Genomic DNA, 15,651 nt, shown 5'->3' on the forward strand with positions numbered 1-15,651 from the left:
GATGATATTTTTGACAATGAGAGCTACTGCCTTAATGTCTTCCTTGCTTGCTGCAGCAGGCACAAAATCCAAACAGAGACTCCTAGCTCAAAGGCTGCTAATCCAAGTTCTGCTGAGTCCACTCTGTAGGCTCGTGCCAATCTTTCAGGCTAGGACCAAAATAGAAAATGATTTTTAATGCTGTATAAACATCTCTTTATCCTTGTTTTATTGTATATGCTAATTGGCAACAGGGCCCTACAGAATTATATACTGATGTTTCTCCAAATCAGTGACAGAGACCGATGTCAGATAAATGCTGAAAGCACTGTCCTCTCAGGGCCAGGTTAGACTAATAAAATTCATGTAAATCACCCAGGACGATAGAATTATGACACCCCTGGGAATAACATAACATGTAGGCAAAATGGTAGTGGGTCAGTGCTTGCCATGGAAATAATTTAAAAATTTCTGGTGGCCTGGGTGAAATGAGTTGTTAATTTCAGTCCAGTTCCTAGTGGGCAGGTGTGTGCCTCACAAGACTAGTCAATTAATTAGCATCCTCCCCCTCCCGCCCAATCTCAGAGAAGTCAAAGATCAAAGATTCAGTCTTGCGAAGTGCTGAGCACTCTGTCTAAACCTGTAAAGCATTTAAGCACATGCTTAACTTTAAGTATGTGAATAACTCCATAGGCATTAATTGATTCTCAGTGCTTTGTAAACAAATATTTTTACTTAAGCAAAGATGTTTAATAAAATGTGAAAGGAAAAATACAGTTAATAAAATATTAAAGTAAAATAGAAGGAACTTACATCACTGATGTCATGAGGAAAGGGGCTCTGAGGTGATCTAATCAAAGCAAACTCCAGAGAATAATAAATTATTCCAGCCACTGCTGTTATTATGCTCAATATTATAGTGACAAAGGCACATTTTTCCTATAGACAGAAACATATTGTATACTAATTAAATGTTAGTGACTATTTTAATGCATTTATTTAGTGTTTTTCATTTGAGGATCTCAACATGCATTATCAGCATTAATTAATTAAGCCATATAATGGCCTGTGAGGCAGATATTATTATATCCATTTTATTGATGGATAAATTGAGGCATAGAACAGTTAAGTGATATGCCCCAGGGACAGGGGCGGCTCTAGGATTTGCGCCGCCCCAAGTAGGGCGGCACGCCGCAGGGGGTGCTCTGGCGGTCGCCGGCTCCGCGGCTCCGGTGGACCTCCTGCAGACGTGCCTGTGGAGGGTCCGCTGGTCCCGCGGCTCCGGTGGACCTCCCGCAGGCATGCCTGCGGATGCTCCACCGAAGCCGCGGGCCCAGCGGACCTTCCACAGGCATGCCTGCGGGAGGTCCACCGGAGCCGCCTGCCGCCTGCTGCCCTCCCGCGGGATGCCGCCCCACACGTGCGCTTGGCGCACTGGGGTCTGGAGCCGGCCCTGCCCAGGGAGCATCAGAAATATAACCAAGTAGCCTTTAATCCCTTAATTAATGACAGGTATTTGTGTAGCCATTTATTCAAAGTGTTCAACAAACTGATTGGAAAGCAGTGTTAATAATGGTCTGAAATTCTAAGATTATAAAATGACTTATGAACTTCAACTGGTACCTCACATTTTCCTATATTTGGCTGGGCTAAGTACAATACCTTATCTAAAGTCCTCTTTAAGTATTGACTTCAGTGGACTTTGGATCAGGTATTGGGTTCAGTCTGGACCAGACAATGAAGTTTTTTCTTTTATTATCACAGGTCCTTGGTTGTACTACCTCTCTTCCAAAGAAGGTTCACAGAAACTATGACTAGCTGCCTGTAGTGTCCCCTGATTTTGGCAGAGTTTTCCTTGACATGCTTTTGGATCCCCTCCTCTGTTCCTTTGTTTTTTTTGGTAATTGACCTGGCTTCTTTGTGATCTCTAAGAACTGATCTTTGTCATCAGTAAAGTGTTTTACCTGAGAGCCATAGTATTTGTCCTTGTGCTACATCCTTGGATTCTGCTGGGCAGAGGTGAAAGTAAGCCGGTCCGGTCCGGCATACTGGCAAGAGCCAGTGCGCCGTGCTGGACCGCACCAGTTTCCACAGCGGGGATTGAAAGGGCTCTGGGCTGCCCGCAGCTGTGGGCAGCCCAGAGCTCTTTGAATCCCGTCCGCGGCTGAGATTTAAAGGGCTCAGAGCTCCCCGCCGCTGCGGGCAGCCCAGAGCCCTTTAAATCCCGGCGGCGGCTGAGATTTAAAGGGCTTAGAGCTCCCCATGGCTGCAGGCAGCCCAGAGCCCTTTGAATCCCTGCCGCGGTTCTGGCGGCTGGGATGGGGCCAGGATTTAAAGGGCTCGGGGCTCCCCTCAGGGGCAGGAGCTCTGGACCCTTTAAATCCCTGTCCCAGCCCCGCAAAGCTCGGGGTTCCCCCTGGCAGCCGGAGCCCTGGGCCCTTTAATTTGCTCCTGAGCCCCGGGGGGTTCCCAGCCACCTCTTTAGCTGGGAGTCCCTGGTTGATTTAAAGGCCCTGGGTCTCCCAGCCACAGCCGGTGCCCCAGGGCCTTTAAATCTTGAGAGGCCACGCCCCTTCTAGATGAGGCCACGCCCCTTCCAGATGAGGCCATGCCCCCTCAGGACCCCGGCAGTACTAAGTTACTTCCACCCCTGCTGCTGGGTTGTAAGAATAAGCACTGATTCTGCAAAGGCCATGGCACTTGCTTAAATTTATACCCTGCAAGTACTCAGTATGTAAAATTAAGCATATGCATAAGTCTTTGCAGGATGGGGCCTTAGACTGGTTGTTTCTTCAGTTTGATTTGAATAGTTTTCTACTGGGTTTGTTTATAGATGTCATAAACATTTAAATACACCTCTACCTCGATATAATGCTGTCCTCAGGAGCCAAAAATTCTTACCGCGTTATAGGTGAAACTGCGTTATATCGAACTTGCTTTGATCCACCGGAGTGCGCAGCCCTACCGCCCTTCCCCCTGGAGCACTGCTTTACCGTGTTATATCCGAATTCGTGTTATATCGGGTCACGTTATATTGAGGTAGAGGTGTACATTGTTCTTGTTTCATCACACTGAAGTGACATTCAGATATACATAGATGTGATGAGAGTCTCCCGCCCCAAAAAAGTATTTAAAATTTCACATTCTTTTTTTTCAGGTTTTCTTTTTCTCCTTTGCTGAAAAAGCCCTGGATTCCTGTGGTACTGTGATCGTTACACTCACCCAAGGAACTGAGTGTTTTTTCACCAGTATAAGTAGGGACAATCCAGATATAAGGAACTGTGAAAAACAAAACAACAGAAAATGTGTTAAGATTACTTTTATTGCTATCCATTTTGGAGCCAGATTCTCAGCCAGTGTAAATCAGGTAGCTCCATTAGCTTCAGTTGATTTACACTAGCTGAGGATTTGGTCCTTCTGAGCTAATTTCTTTCATTGCTATATAATGAAACAAACAATTAAGGATTCGTAGTTTTTATGTAATGATGATGTTTTACCATAATTGCGCACCACCATGGTGCTCCAATTCCTGCTTCACCAAAACACCCAAGTACAAACATTGCAATTGCAGCTGCAACTTGAAAAACCTATAAGAGAAATATTATATATGTCAGTTGTGGAACTGGGATTGGAAGCTAAAGCTATTACACAACCATAAAAACAACAACAACAAAAACACCCTGAATTTTTCAGCCATAAATTACAGGATTAGGGCCAAGGGCTTCATTGTGATTCCAGTAAATTCAGCACAAAACTCTCCTTGATTTAAATGGGACTTGAATTGAGTTCAATCCTGCCTCAAACGTCTGGGTGCAACTCCTATTGAATTTAATGGAAATTGCCTGAGCATATTGGCGGCCAAAATTTGTCTGATTGTGTATATGGACTGGACCAAATTCAGTTATAGCTTTGCAATCCCAAATAAATAGATAGACGTGCATGGAGATAATTGAGGGTGGAATGTGAGCCACACCAGTGATGAATCTGTTTCCCTGTGTATATTTCTGGCTGGATAGAGCTCTGGACTGGTATCTGACTCAGATTATTATGTGGCAAGTACTAAACACACACATTTGAAACAGATTCTAATTATGTATGCAATCATTTTGTTTCTATGGCTGTCCAGACAAGTAATTATAACCATATTTTTAAAAATTCAGATTATGGGTTAACTATTCTTGTGGTCGCTATGTGGATTTACAAGGTAATCTTTAATTACTATTAGGGCTGTCAAGCGATTAAAAAAATTAATTGCGATTAATTGCGTGATTAAAAAATTGCACTGTTAATAATAGAATACCAGTTATTGAAATATTTTTGGATGTTTTCTACATTTTCAAATATATTGATTTCATTTACAACACAGAATACAAAGTGTACAATGCTCATTTTATAGTTATTTTTATTACAAATATTTGCACTGTAAAAAACAAAATAAATAGCATTTTTCAATTCACCTAATACAAGTACACCTCTACCCCGATATAACGTGACCCTATATAACATAAATTCGGATATAACATGGTAAAGCAGCGCTCCGGGGGGGGCAGGGCTGTGCACTCCAGCGGATCAAAGCAAGTTCGATATAATGCGGTTTCAGTTATAAAGCAGTAAGATTTTTTGGCTCCCGAGGACAGCGTTCTATCAGGGTAGAGGTGTACTGTAGTGCAATCTCTTTATCATGAAAGTTGAACTTACAAATGTAGAATTATGTACAATAAAAACCTGTATTCAAAAATAAAACAATGTAAAACTTTAGAGCTTACAAGTCCTTGTTCAGCCAATCACTCAGACAAACAAGTTTGTTTACTTTACAGAATATAATGCTGCCTGCTTCTTGTTTACAGTGTCACTTGAAAGTGAAAACATGTGTTTGCATGGCACTGTTGTAGTCAGTGAGATATTTATATGCCAGATGCGCTAAAATTCCTGTGTCCCTTGATGCTTCAACCACTATTCCAGAGGACATGTGTCCATGCTGATGATGGGTTCTACTCGATAACGATCCAAAGCAGTGCGGACCAACGCATGTTCATTTCAGATGCCCCCAGCAAAAGGTTGATTTTCTTATTTGGTGATTTGGGTTCTGCAGTTTCCGCATCAGAGTGTTGCTCTTTTAAGAATTCTGAAAGCATGCTCCATACCGCGTCCCTTTCAGATTTTGGAAGACACTCCACATTCTTAAATTTTGGGTTTAGTGCTGTAGCTATCTTTAGAAATTTCACATGGGTATCTTCTCTGCATTTTGTCAAATTTGCAGTGAAAGTGTTCTTAAAATGAACAACATGTGCTGGGTCATCGTTCGAGACTGCTATAACATGAAATATATGGCAGAATGCTGGTAAAACAGAGCAGGAGACATACAATTCTCCCCACTAGGAGTTCAGGCATTAATCTAATTAACATTTTTTTTACGCGCATCATCAGCATGGAAGCATGTCCTCTGGATGATGGCCAAAGCATGAAGAGGCCTATGAATCTTTAGCACATCTGGCATATAAATATCTTGCGACACCAGCTACAACAGTGCCATGCAAATTCCTGTTCTCACTTTCGGGTGACATTGTAATTAACAAGTGGGCAGCATTATCTCCCATAAATGTAAAAAAATTTTTTTCTCTTAGCGATTGGCTGAACAAGAAGTAGGACTGAGTGGACTTGTAGGCTCTAAAGTTTTACATTGTTTTGTTTGAGTGTAGTTATGTAACAAAAAACCCTACATTTGTAAATTGCACTTTTGTGATAAAGAGATTGCACTGCAGTACTTGTATGAGGTGTATTGAAAAATACTATTTCTTTTGTTTATCATTTTTACAGTGCAAATATTTGCAATAAAAATAATATAAAGTGAGCACTGTACATTTTGTATTCTGTGTTGTAATTGAAATTGAGATATTTGAAAATAAAGAAAAGCCATCCAAAATATTTAATAAATTTCAATTTGTATTCTATTGTTTAACAGTGCGATTAATCACAATTAATTTTTTAATCATGATTAATTTTTTGAGTTAATTGCGAGAGTTAACTGTAATTAATCAACAGCCCTAATTACTATATAGTTCCTTAGCATTTTATTAAACTGTACAAATGATTATACTGATGAGCCCAATTGGTAATACAGTGATGACTAGTATTTGCAAATATAAACAAATATAAAAATATAATATGCTGCTTTGAGGGCCTCATTTTCCCCTCCGTGGATTGCTCCTATATAGGAGAATGAAAACTGCAAATTTCATCCTAAATAATTTCTGCCATTAAGTGGGGGTAATGTGGCCCTTCCCTTTCCCCTCCACCTATGAAAAGCCAGGGTTCCACTGCCTAGCCCAGTGAACCCACAATATCCACAATAGTCTTGGGAATCCATCCAAGGCCTCTCACAATCACAGTGCTGCTCAGCTCCTTCCTGCCCCTCATTCCCTGCAACTTCTGGATGGACTGGCTCCTAATGGAGCCATGATGTCAGCAGCTCCCCTGACTTTAGCTGCCACCTGGCTTTGGTGGTGGGGTTTCATACTGTCCATGCATGTTGCTGTAGACTTTGTCCCATAAGGTCTGTGGAGAAGGGAAAATCCAAACCTGTTCGCTGCACACAGATCTGGATGCCAGGGTGCCCCACAGAGAGGCTTCCTCAGGGTTGGAGTGAAATGGTGGAGCATATCATGAAAACGTTTACCAGTCTCTCCATGCTTCCACTAGCCAGATCCATCATCCTGGCTTCCCTCTGCATGGAGGTTTTATTTAGAAGGCATGATAATAGGCAAAGACTGTTCAACAAGTACTTACAACGGGTATGATTGGACGCTGTTTTGTAAATTCTGTCTTCCAGACTTCTGGTAGTTCATTGCTTGTGTATTCCTCCTCCATCTTTCTGTGGCGATATTGCCTCAGTAATTATTTAGTACCTGTAGTGGTAGAATCAAAGGATCTATTCCAGATCAGAGCCAAAATGTCCAGCTTTTCTCCTTGAGCCACTATGGGCTGAAAAAGCTCTCTGTTTTGGAATCTTTGTTGTTCATTTTAACCAAACTCTGAGGTTCTGAACTATCTAAATAACTGTTATTTCCACTTTTGTGAGCCTTTGCCCCTTAGGATTCTAATTTTTATTGTTAAATATAAATTACTATAATCAGTCCAAGTCATTCTGTATGAAGTCTCACTCACATTATTCAGGAATAGTTGCTAGTCTAAAACTTTGTAATATTGTAATTGGTAGGACTATATCTATATCCATCTCCCTTCCTGTTAATACTAAGTCAAACATTATAAGTATTTACCCCCTTTAACTTCAGTGCGAGTTTTTCCTCAGTAATGATGTTGTAGATTCCAAAGTGCTTCATAAACTCTCTGTATGCAACAGTAGCATTTAAATGAAAATAGCCCATTGCACAACAGTGCAAGTGAATTGAAATGTTAGCCGAGGACACTTGGGCAACCCTTGCCAATCTCTTATGAAATGTACCAAATGATCATTAGTGTTCATGTTGAGCAGACAAGATCTTAAAAAATGTAGTCTTGATCACAAAGTTAATGAGAGTTTTGCTATTTACTTCCATGGGGACTGGAGCCAGTTCCATTGTTTGGTAGCCAGCCTTTTACAACTGGAGGAAATTCCTCCTGAGCTTTGGTAATTCTTACATCAATGATCAATTTAAAAGATCTTTTCTCCTTGCAAAGGGGGATGAATAATTCTCTGAAAACATACCAGACAGTGGCTGATAAAGCACCTCAAGTTTAAGTCATGCCTAATGCGTTGGTTAAATGGGACAAAATCCAACTTCAGTGCTCGCATTTGTAGTTGGTATGTCCTTAACGAAGTGCCAACATTCGAGTGGAACATTGGCTGATGTGCTTAAAAGAATACCACTGTCTCTGAATGCACCATAGAAATGGCAGTGATGAGTAATATTATCTAAATGGTTTATAGCACCCCTTCTTGGTTGTCCCGTCCATCTACATCAGGGGTTGGCAACCTTTCAGAAGTGGTGTGCCGAGTCTTCATTTATTCACTCTAATTTAAAGTTTTGTGTGCTGGTAATACATTTGAATGTTTTTAGAAGGTCTCTCTCTATAAGTCTATAAACTATTGTTGTATGTAAAGTAAATAAGTTTTTTAAAATGTTTACGAAGCTTCATTTAAAATTAAATTAAAATGCAGATCTTATCAGTTTAGTGCAGTGGTTCTTAACCCGGGGTGCACGCACCCCCTGGGGCAGGGTCGGTGCAAGGATATTTTGTGCGCTAGGCGAAACTTCCACCTTGCGCCCCCCGCCCTTGCACATTGGTTCATTGAGGGGCAAATCCCAACGAGCCTTTATAGACCCCAGGGGCCAGCCTGCCTAGGGGTCAGCCATGCCTAGGGGCTGCTCCCCAGACCAGGTTTCCCCCTCCCCGCCCCCTGAACTCCCTTGGAGGGTGCACAGGGAGGAGCCGCCTTCCAGAGGCACCGGAGAACCAGAGCGTCCCGCTTGCGGCAGCAGCGAACCCCAGCCATGGAGGAGCCAGTGCAGTGCAGGGCGGCAGCAGCCCTGCAAAGGCGGCGGCGCTGCTAGTGTCGGGTTTGGCTCAGGTCTGACAACAATTCAACTCTCTCAGACTCAGCTCTGATCACCACCTCCTGCTCTGGCATCGTCATACAGGCAGCTGTGTGTCCTGCTCCTGCTGGCCACCACTACCTTGGTGCTGTGTGTGCACTGCGGAGTGAGTGTGCTGGTGAGTCACAGCGCCTCTCACTCTTCATCCCACCCGGCGCAGTGGAGTGGCAGGAGGAATAGGTCATGTAGCTGCCGCTGCACTGACCTCTAAGGGGAGGAGACAGCCCATGAGCCTGGAGCATGGGAAGCCCCCGACAGGCCGAGCCCCAAGAGTGAGGAAGCAGCACTGACACAGGTTCAGGGGTAAGTGTTGGGTTTAGGTTGGGTCTGAAGTGACTCAACACACTTGGGTCAGGACAGGTTAACTGTGCTCGGGTTGGGTTAAATTTGGGTGCAGCTCAGGAAATAGAATTAGACTTCTGGTTCTCACTGCCACTCCCTCCCAGGGGACTTCCTGCTGGTCCTGATTTCTTGCAGCTCCTGGGCTCTGACTCACTGGATCTTCCTCAGCAGGTCCCCTTCCCAGGGGACTCTGTCAGTCAAGAACTTCCTGCTTCTGACTTGTTCCCCGGGAGCCGGCAGCGAGAGCCCCACGTCCGCTCTCCCCTTCCCTAATTGATTCTCTGGCCTGAGTCACCCAGGCTTCCCTTCTCTTATAGCCCAACTGCAGGGTTGGCAATTTCTCAGGAAAAACTAGTTTAGGACATCATGCTAGTAAATACTCACTTGAACCTGGTTTAAACCAAGAAATTGGGAAAAATAATTGCATCAGTGCCCAGTAAATTCAGCAAGCATAGAACGAATCTCTTCAAACTTAGGATCAATCCATTCAGAATTGAGGGATAGGCTCAGTCTATCCATGACATCCAAGTTGGTCTTTGCTACAGAATGTTGCATGGCCAAATGGACCTGGACTAGTAGTCTGCAACTCTGCACACTTCTGATTGCTCAGTGCTTCAAGCCTACAACTCTGCCTTGTTGTTGTTTTCGTATCATCAAATGGTTTCAACTTTTATTTATATTATATTGAAAACTGAAACATGTCATGACATGTATAACTTCCTTGATAAAATACCAAACCAAAATGTAGACAGACATTCTGATGTTCCGTATTATATAGTAGTATTATGCCCACCTCAGTTTTACTTTTTATTTGTACCACCCAAATTAATGTACAAATCTACTGCCTTATGTAACCATAATTTAAGTATGTAACTAAAACTAAGTGTAATGTGGCGTGCATTAATAAAACAGTTTTTAAAATAGAAAAGGTCTTAAACTGGGATTAACTAGTTTTTGAGGATGGTAAAAACCATGATTTTACCTGATAAAAACCACCTCTTGTAAATATCATGCTAAACCTCCCCAGCTGGGGTTCATTCGGCTGACCAGACATGGATCTATTCGTCCAGCTCCCACTTAAAGGGACACCGTCCAAACCTAACACCTCTTAAGCATTACGTTAATGTACTTGCAATATGTCAAGTTACAGCAGCTGTTTCCTATGTACTGAAAAACAAATACACTGAAACTCACAGTTCTGTTGTTCTTTTTCTTTCTGTCTTCCAGGCAGAAAATTCTGAATGTCGAGAGCTGCAGAGCAGGATGATGAAGAAAGTTCTTCACTGACCAAAGCAAATCTATTACTGACTTGACCAGGAAGTCTTATGATTAAGTAAGGAACACATATGTCATCGGTGTTGAAATTTTTTATACACAAAATGCATATAGAGAACATATCTCAAGGGAACGCTGAAAGTCACTTGCTTTTATTTGCTTTTTGACGATTTCATCATGAACTATACCTTAGAACAGGGGTGGGAAAAGTTTTTGGCCTGAAGGCCACATCTGGGTATGAAAATTGTATGTCGGGCCATGAATACTCATGAAATTGGAGGTTAGGGTGTGGGAGGGGCTGAGGGCTCCAGCTGGGAGTGTGGACTTGGGGTGGGGCCAGAAATGATGAGTTCAGGGTGTGGGAGGGGGCTCTGGGCTGGGGCAGGAGGCTGGGAGGGAGTGAGGGCTACGGCTGGGGGTGCAGGCCCTGGGGTAGGGCTGGGGATGAGAGGTTTGGGGTGCAGGAGGGTGCTCCGGGCCGTGGCTGAGGGGTTCGGAGGACAGCAGGGGGCTCTGGGCTGAGGCAGGGAGTAGGGCTGTGTGGGGGTGTTAGGGTTCTGTCTGGGAGTGTGGGCTCTGGGATGCGGGGTTTGAAGTAAAGGAGGGTACTCTGAGCTTTGACTGAGGGGTTCAGAGGGTGGGAGGGGGATTGGGTCTGGGGCGCAGGGGGCATTAAGGGCTCCAGCTGGGGGTGCAAGCTCTGGGCAGCACTTATCTCAAGCAGCTCCTGGAAGCAGCGGCATGTCCCTTCTCCAGCTCCTATGTGGAGGTGTGGCCGTGTGGCTCTGCACGCTGCCCTGTCCGCAGGCCCCACCCCTGCAGCTCCCATTGGCTGCGGTTCCCGGCTAATGGGAGCTGCAGGGGGGCGGCACTTGAGGTGGAGGCAGCGTGCGGAGAGCCCCCTGACTGCCCCTACATGTAGGAGCTGGAGGGGGGACATGGCACTGCTTCTGGGAGCTATGCGGCAAGCTCTTGACCCTGCTTCCTGGCTGGAGTGCCGGAGTGGGAAAAGTCTCTGACCCTGCTCCCTGGCAAGAGCTCGAGGGCCAGATTAAAAGGTCTGATGGGCTGGATGCAGCCCACGGGCTGTAGTTTGCCCACCCCACAGTTTGTCTGCCTTAGAATGTTTATTCATAATTGCTTTTACATGAACATCAATAACATCATATCTGTCATTTCCATAGTATCTTTCACCCTAAAGGATTCCAATGCACTTTACAAACAGAACTGGGTTATAGCTGACATTTGCTCACCTATGCAAGTCAGGGGAAGGGCATAAGGAGTTTTTGATCTTTTCCCCCCAACATGGCTCTGATGCATTCTGGTCCCAAGCCAGAAGCCAGTAAAGTAATTAAGCTGTGTAGTTCTCATGTGGCGCTAGTGCGAGCTGCAAGTGCTCAACACCTTTAAAACTCTAAAAGTCTAACTTTAAGCACACACTGAAAATCTGAGCCTAAAGCTGTTATTCATCCTTTGTAAGGGAGCTGCTCTATAGATAAACACTGCTTTGCTGAGCAAGCAGAAATACAGAAACACTCATAAGATCCCATGATTTTGTTTCCTGAATATGACAGTTTGGGAGGATTAAACAGCAATCCCCAGTACAAATGGGTCACAAGACTTACTGTATATGTATGTACTATCAGGGTCTGCAATAACTACTGAAAATTTGATATAATTAGTAATAAATTACACAGGCAAAAACTTTCATACGTAAAATGGGTAATGCTGACTAGCCTTGATAGATGACTGCAGTGATCCTAAGGCATCATTTAGCATTATTTTATAATAAATTGATAAACAGTGGGCCAGATTGTGAATGATCTTTGTGTGAAAGCTCAGAAAGGGAGAGGAAAGCTTGCAAGGAGTCCTCCCTCCCCACATGACTGTCCCCACTGATTCCCCTTGGAACAGACAGACTCTCAGGCCAGGTCTACAGTACCACTTACTTTGGTATAACTTACGTCGCTCAAGCGACAGGTTACACTGACCTAAGCACTGGTGTGAACAGCGCTATGTTGGTGGGAGAGATTCTTCCACCGACACAGCTACTGCCTCTTGCGGAGGTGGATTTATTATGCCAACGGGAGAATGCTCTTCTGTTGGCATAGAGCATCTTCACTAGATGTGCTACAGCAGCGCAGCTGCATTGGTGCAGCTACTCAGATGTAGACTAGCTTTCAGAGGAGTCAGGGAAGAGCATAGGAGGTGGAACCAGGGGTGCTGGGGGTGCTGCCGCACCCCTTGGCTTGAAGTTGTTTTCATCATATTCAGGGTTTACGTTTGGTTCAATGGCTTTCAGCACCCCGACTATACAAATTGTTCCAGCACCCCTGGGGAAGAGGAGGGCCTGTAGCTTCACTCCATCCCTGGAGAAAGTTGGCTGTACTTGTGGGAGCACACACTGATGGGAAAGCTTGCACGGGTCCCTCACGCACTAGGCCAATGCTTCTCAACTCGTGGCCTGCGGGCTGCTTGCGGCCCAATCAGCACACAGCTACGGGCCATGTGACATTCTCAGGGACATACAGGTAGTATATATATTGTGTGGATGCGGCCCACATAATACGTAGAGAGCTGCATATATGGCCCACAATGTCAAACAGGTTGAGAACCACTGCACTAGGCTATTTGGGAAGGAATTGGACCACCATCCACATAGTAGCCGTAATGAATGTCAGTAGTCAAATGCCACAGTTTGACCTAATGTGAGTCCAGTTTTCACATAAGTGAAAAAGGAGAAGAAGGATGGTTGCTCTGGTGAAATGAGAAGAGAATTTAGCCCAGAGAGTAATCAGCTGACCTAGTACAGTATTATTTGTTTCCAGTAATGCCCACTATCTGCTAGGCAGTGTAAACACAAAAGAAAGCATGGTCTCTGCCCAAGAGTTTACATGCTAAGCCTGATGTTTGGTTTCACATTGGAGTTTCTATCCAATAAATGATCATAAAATCATATTTAATACTTAAAATCACTAGTAATACTTTGCACCTTTATAGCTCCTTTCATCAGAAAATTGCAAAGTGCTTTACAAATAGTCTAAAGAAAGAAATTAATGTTGAGTATATTTTTTTATTTCCTTTCCCCTTTAAATTCTGCTCAGAACTGACAGAAACATAAACTAAGAACTGTTCCCCAGAGTGCCTGTAGAAAAAAAGCAGGAAGAGTTTTAAAGATGAGTGGTATTTGAGATCTGTGAGGGAGACAGATAATTTGAGTCTGTTCCCACAAGCCATTTATTCGCCAAAGATTATCACAAATACGATCTTCCACACATTACCTTGGGTGATTAGGATACTTACAGATTTTTCATCTGGCGTTTATATCAGTTCAGAGGAAGTTGTGTTTCTTGTTGCTCTCATTTTTTTTATGTACCTCACAAATATCTGGTATAGCTCTTAAGTAGTAATCCTTATCTAAATTTGCCTGCCACAGTTTATACTTATCTGCAGCATGCCAAGTTTGACATATCTTTTCTAAGAAAGAAGGACTGCTTATTATCTGCCAGGTCTCTAGATTATAGAGCAGTCTGAAAACATTAAAAGTTCAGCCAGTGTTTTACTGTCTCCACCACATTACCCACATAGCATACACTGCACACAAACTTCAGGCATCAGGGGAATTGCTGTATGAATCTTTGCTATATAATGGGTTATTAAGAACCACTGGTGGTTGAATGCTGGACAAATCCACAAGCTATGCAGCAGAATATCTCATGCTTCATCCCCCATCTTGCTGGTGTCAAACTCTCCTATACTTATCCATGTGATGTGTCATGGACATTTTCATTTACACTAGGGCTACCATCTTATTATAGTCTTGTAGTTCATTTCAAGCATATTAAAAAAAACAGAACATGATCTCAAGTAAAATGATATCTTTCCATACTTCAGGCTCAAGCTGGGCATTTAGTTCCCTTTCCCATGCTAGCATAAATGATTCTTCATGCTGAGACGATTCATCAACACAACACAACACCATCTATAGTGTCCCTGAATGTTTCCAAACTCAGTTTGTGTAAGTAGCATAAGGAGAGATTTTCAGAGGAGCAAATGGCAGTTAGGTGTCTAACTTCTTGCCATATGTCACTTTCAAAATCTCCCGTGAACTCAAATGGTAACACTGCTCTCTGCTACATAGTTTGTGACAGTGGATTGAGTAACAAAGCTCCACATCTGTAACTATGAGAAGGGTAAATTATTTGGCTGTTTTACTTTCTTTCTTATCTGTTCCAAGGAGAGAACGCTTGCCTCTCAAAAGAATCAGGGGCAGTGTATCAGCCCTTTGAGCTCCATTTTGGAAATCAAAACCAGATATTGTGCCATATCATGGTGGATAGGCTTAGGTTAGCTTGAGCTTTACATGGAACGCAAAACCGTGGCTGGGGTGCGGTGGAGTGAATTTCCGCATGTTTCTGGGCATTCTTTTCACCTAACAGATTTAATTCTTCTACCCTTCTTACTCCTCATTCCATGTCTATCCACTGGCATTCCTGAAAGACAGTTCTCCAGAGAGAATGCCTCTAGCTGTGTGGTGTTTTGAAGTCTGGGAATGACAATCCTCCCGTTAGAACAGGTTTCTGTAGTAATTTCAGGCAGGTCTGTGCTCATCTTCCTGCCCAAAGGAAATTAGTCATCATTGGGGTTTTCAGGTTGGTGAAGAATGTGGAAGGCATTACCCAGAATAGTGCCAGGAAAGCCTGTTAATTTGCAGTGCATTTGTTCTTCCTAACCAGCATATAAGTAGGGGTTTCTAAATGATTTCCCTTTGAGAAACTAGTTAAATGGTTAAGAATAATTTCTCTTACAAAGATACTGGACACTTTCTGTTCTGATCTAGCCCATTTATGCTTCCTGAGCAGCACAGAGGAGTCAGAAAGCAGCCAGATCTATCCAGCTGAGAAATCCATTGATGTAGGGAGATGCCACTCCCTCTATTTGGCCTTCGCATAGGGAATGTCAGATGTGGGGAGGATTGGGTTGGGGCATGGCTGAAGCATGTTGCTGACTATGCTTAGTGGACACAATGCCAGCTAGTGTAAGTTACAGCAGTTTGCAGGCTTCTTTAATATACGCCATTGCACAGACCCTCCCTGAGAATCAGGGAGGAGTAACCATTTTCCTGTCCACCTTCCTCTCTGCTGCAGTGAACAGAAGCTGGGTCTTAGGCCTTGTCTACCTAACCAACGGTATATGTTTTAAATGTAGACCAGGCCTTAGAGTGAATCATATTATGTAATATACTGGATGTCTGGCATAAGAAATATCCCAACAATTTAACCTCATTCAGGGTCTACTGGAAAGATGAGATGGAGAGAGCCCTGCAAATCCATGAATATCGATGGAACATTTTTGCGGATCATGGATCAGATGCAGATACAAATTTTGTATATCAAGCCCTGCAAATATGCAGATATCCTCTTTATGTCCCCGGATCATTTTTGCAGATTGGCTGTGGATA

At 43.5% G+C, this 15,651-nt stretch overlaps 1 protein-coding gene across 2 annotated transcripts in view; it reads left to right on the forward strand.

Annotated features, from left to right (window-relative positions):
- FKBP9 (FKBP prolyl isomerase 9) overlaps window positions 1-15,651 on the forward strand; it is a 58,933-nt gene that overhangs the window by 3,070 nt on the left and 40,212 nt on the right. For both annotated transcript variants that reach the window (XM_039526597.1, XM_039526598.1), the window contains exon 2: window positions 10,143-10,248. In XM_039526597.1, coding sequence (XP_039382531.1) covers window positions 10,241-10,248 — 8 coding nt within the window. In that variant the 5' untranslated portion in view covers window positions 10,143-10,240. The remainder of the gene's footprint in view (window positions 1-10,142; window positions 10,249-15,651) is intronic.

Source organism: Mauremys reevesii, linkage group 2 (assembly GCF_016161935.1).
Source record: "Mauremys reevesii isolate NIE-2019 linkage group 2, ASM1616193v1, whole genome shotgun sequence".
NCBI lineage: Eukaryota > Metazoa > Chordata > Testudines > Geoemydidae > Mauremys > Mauremys reevesii.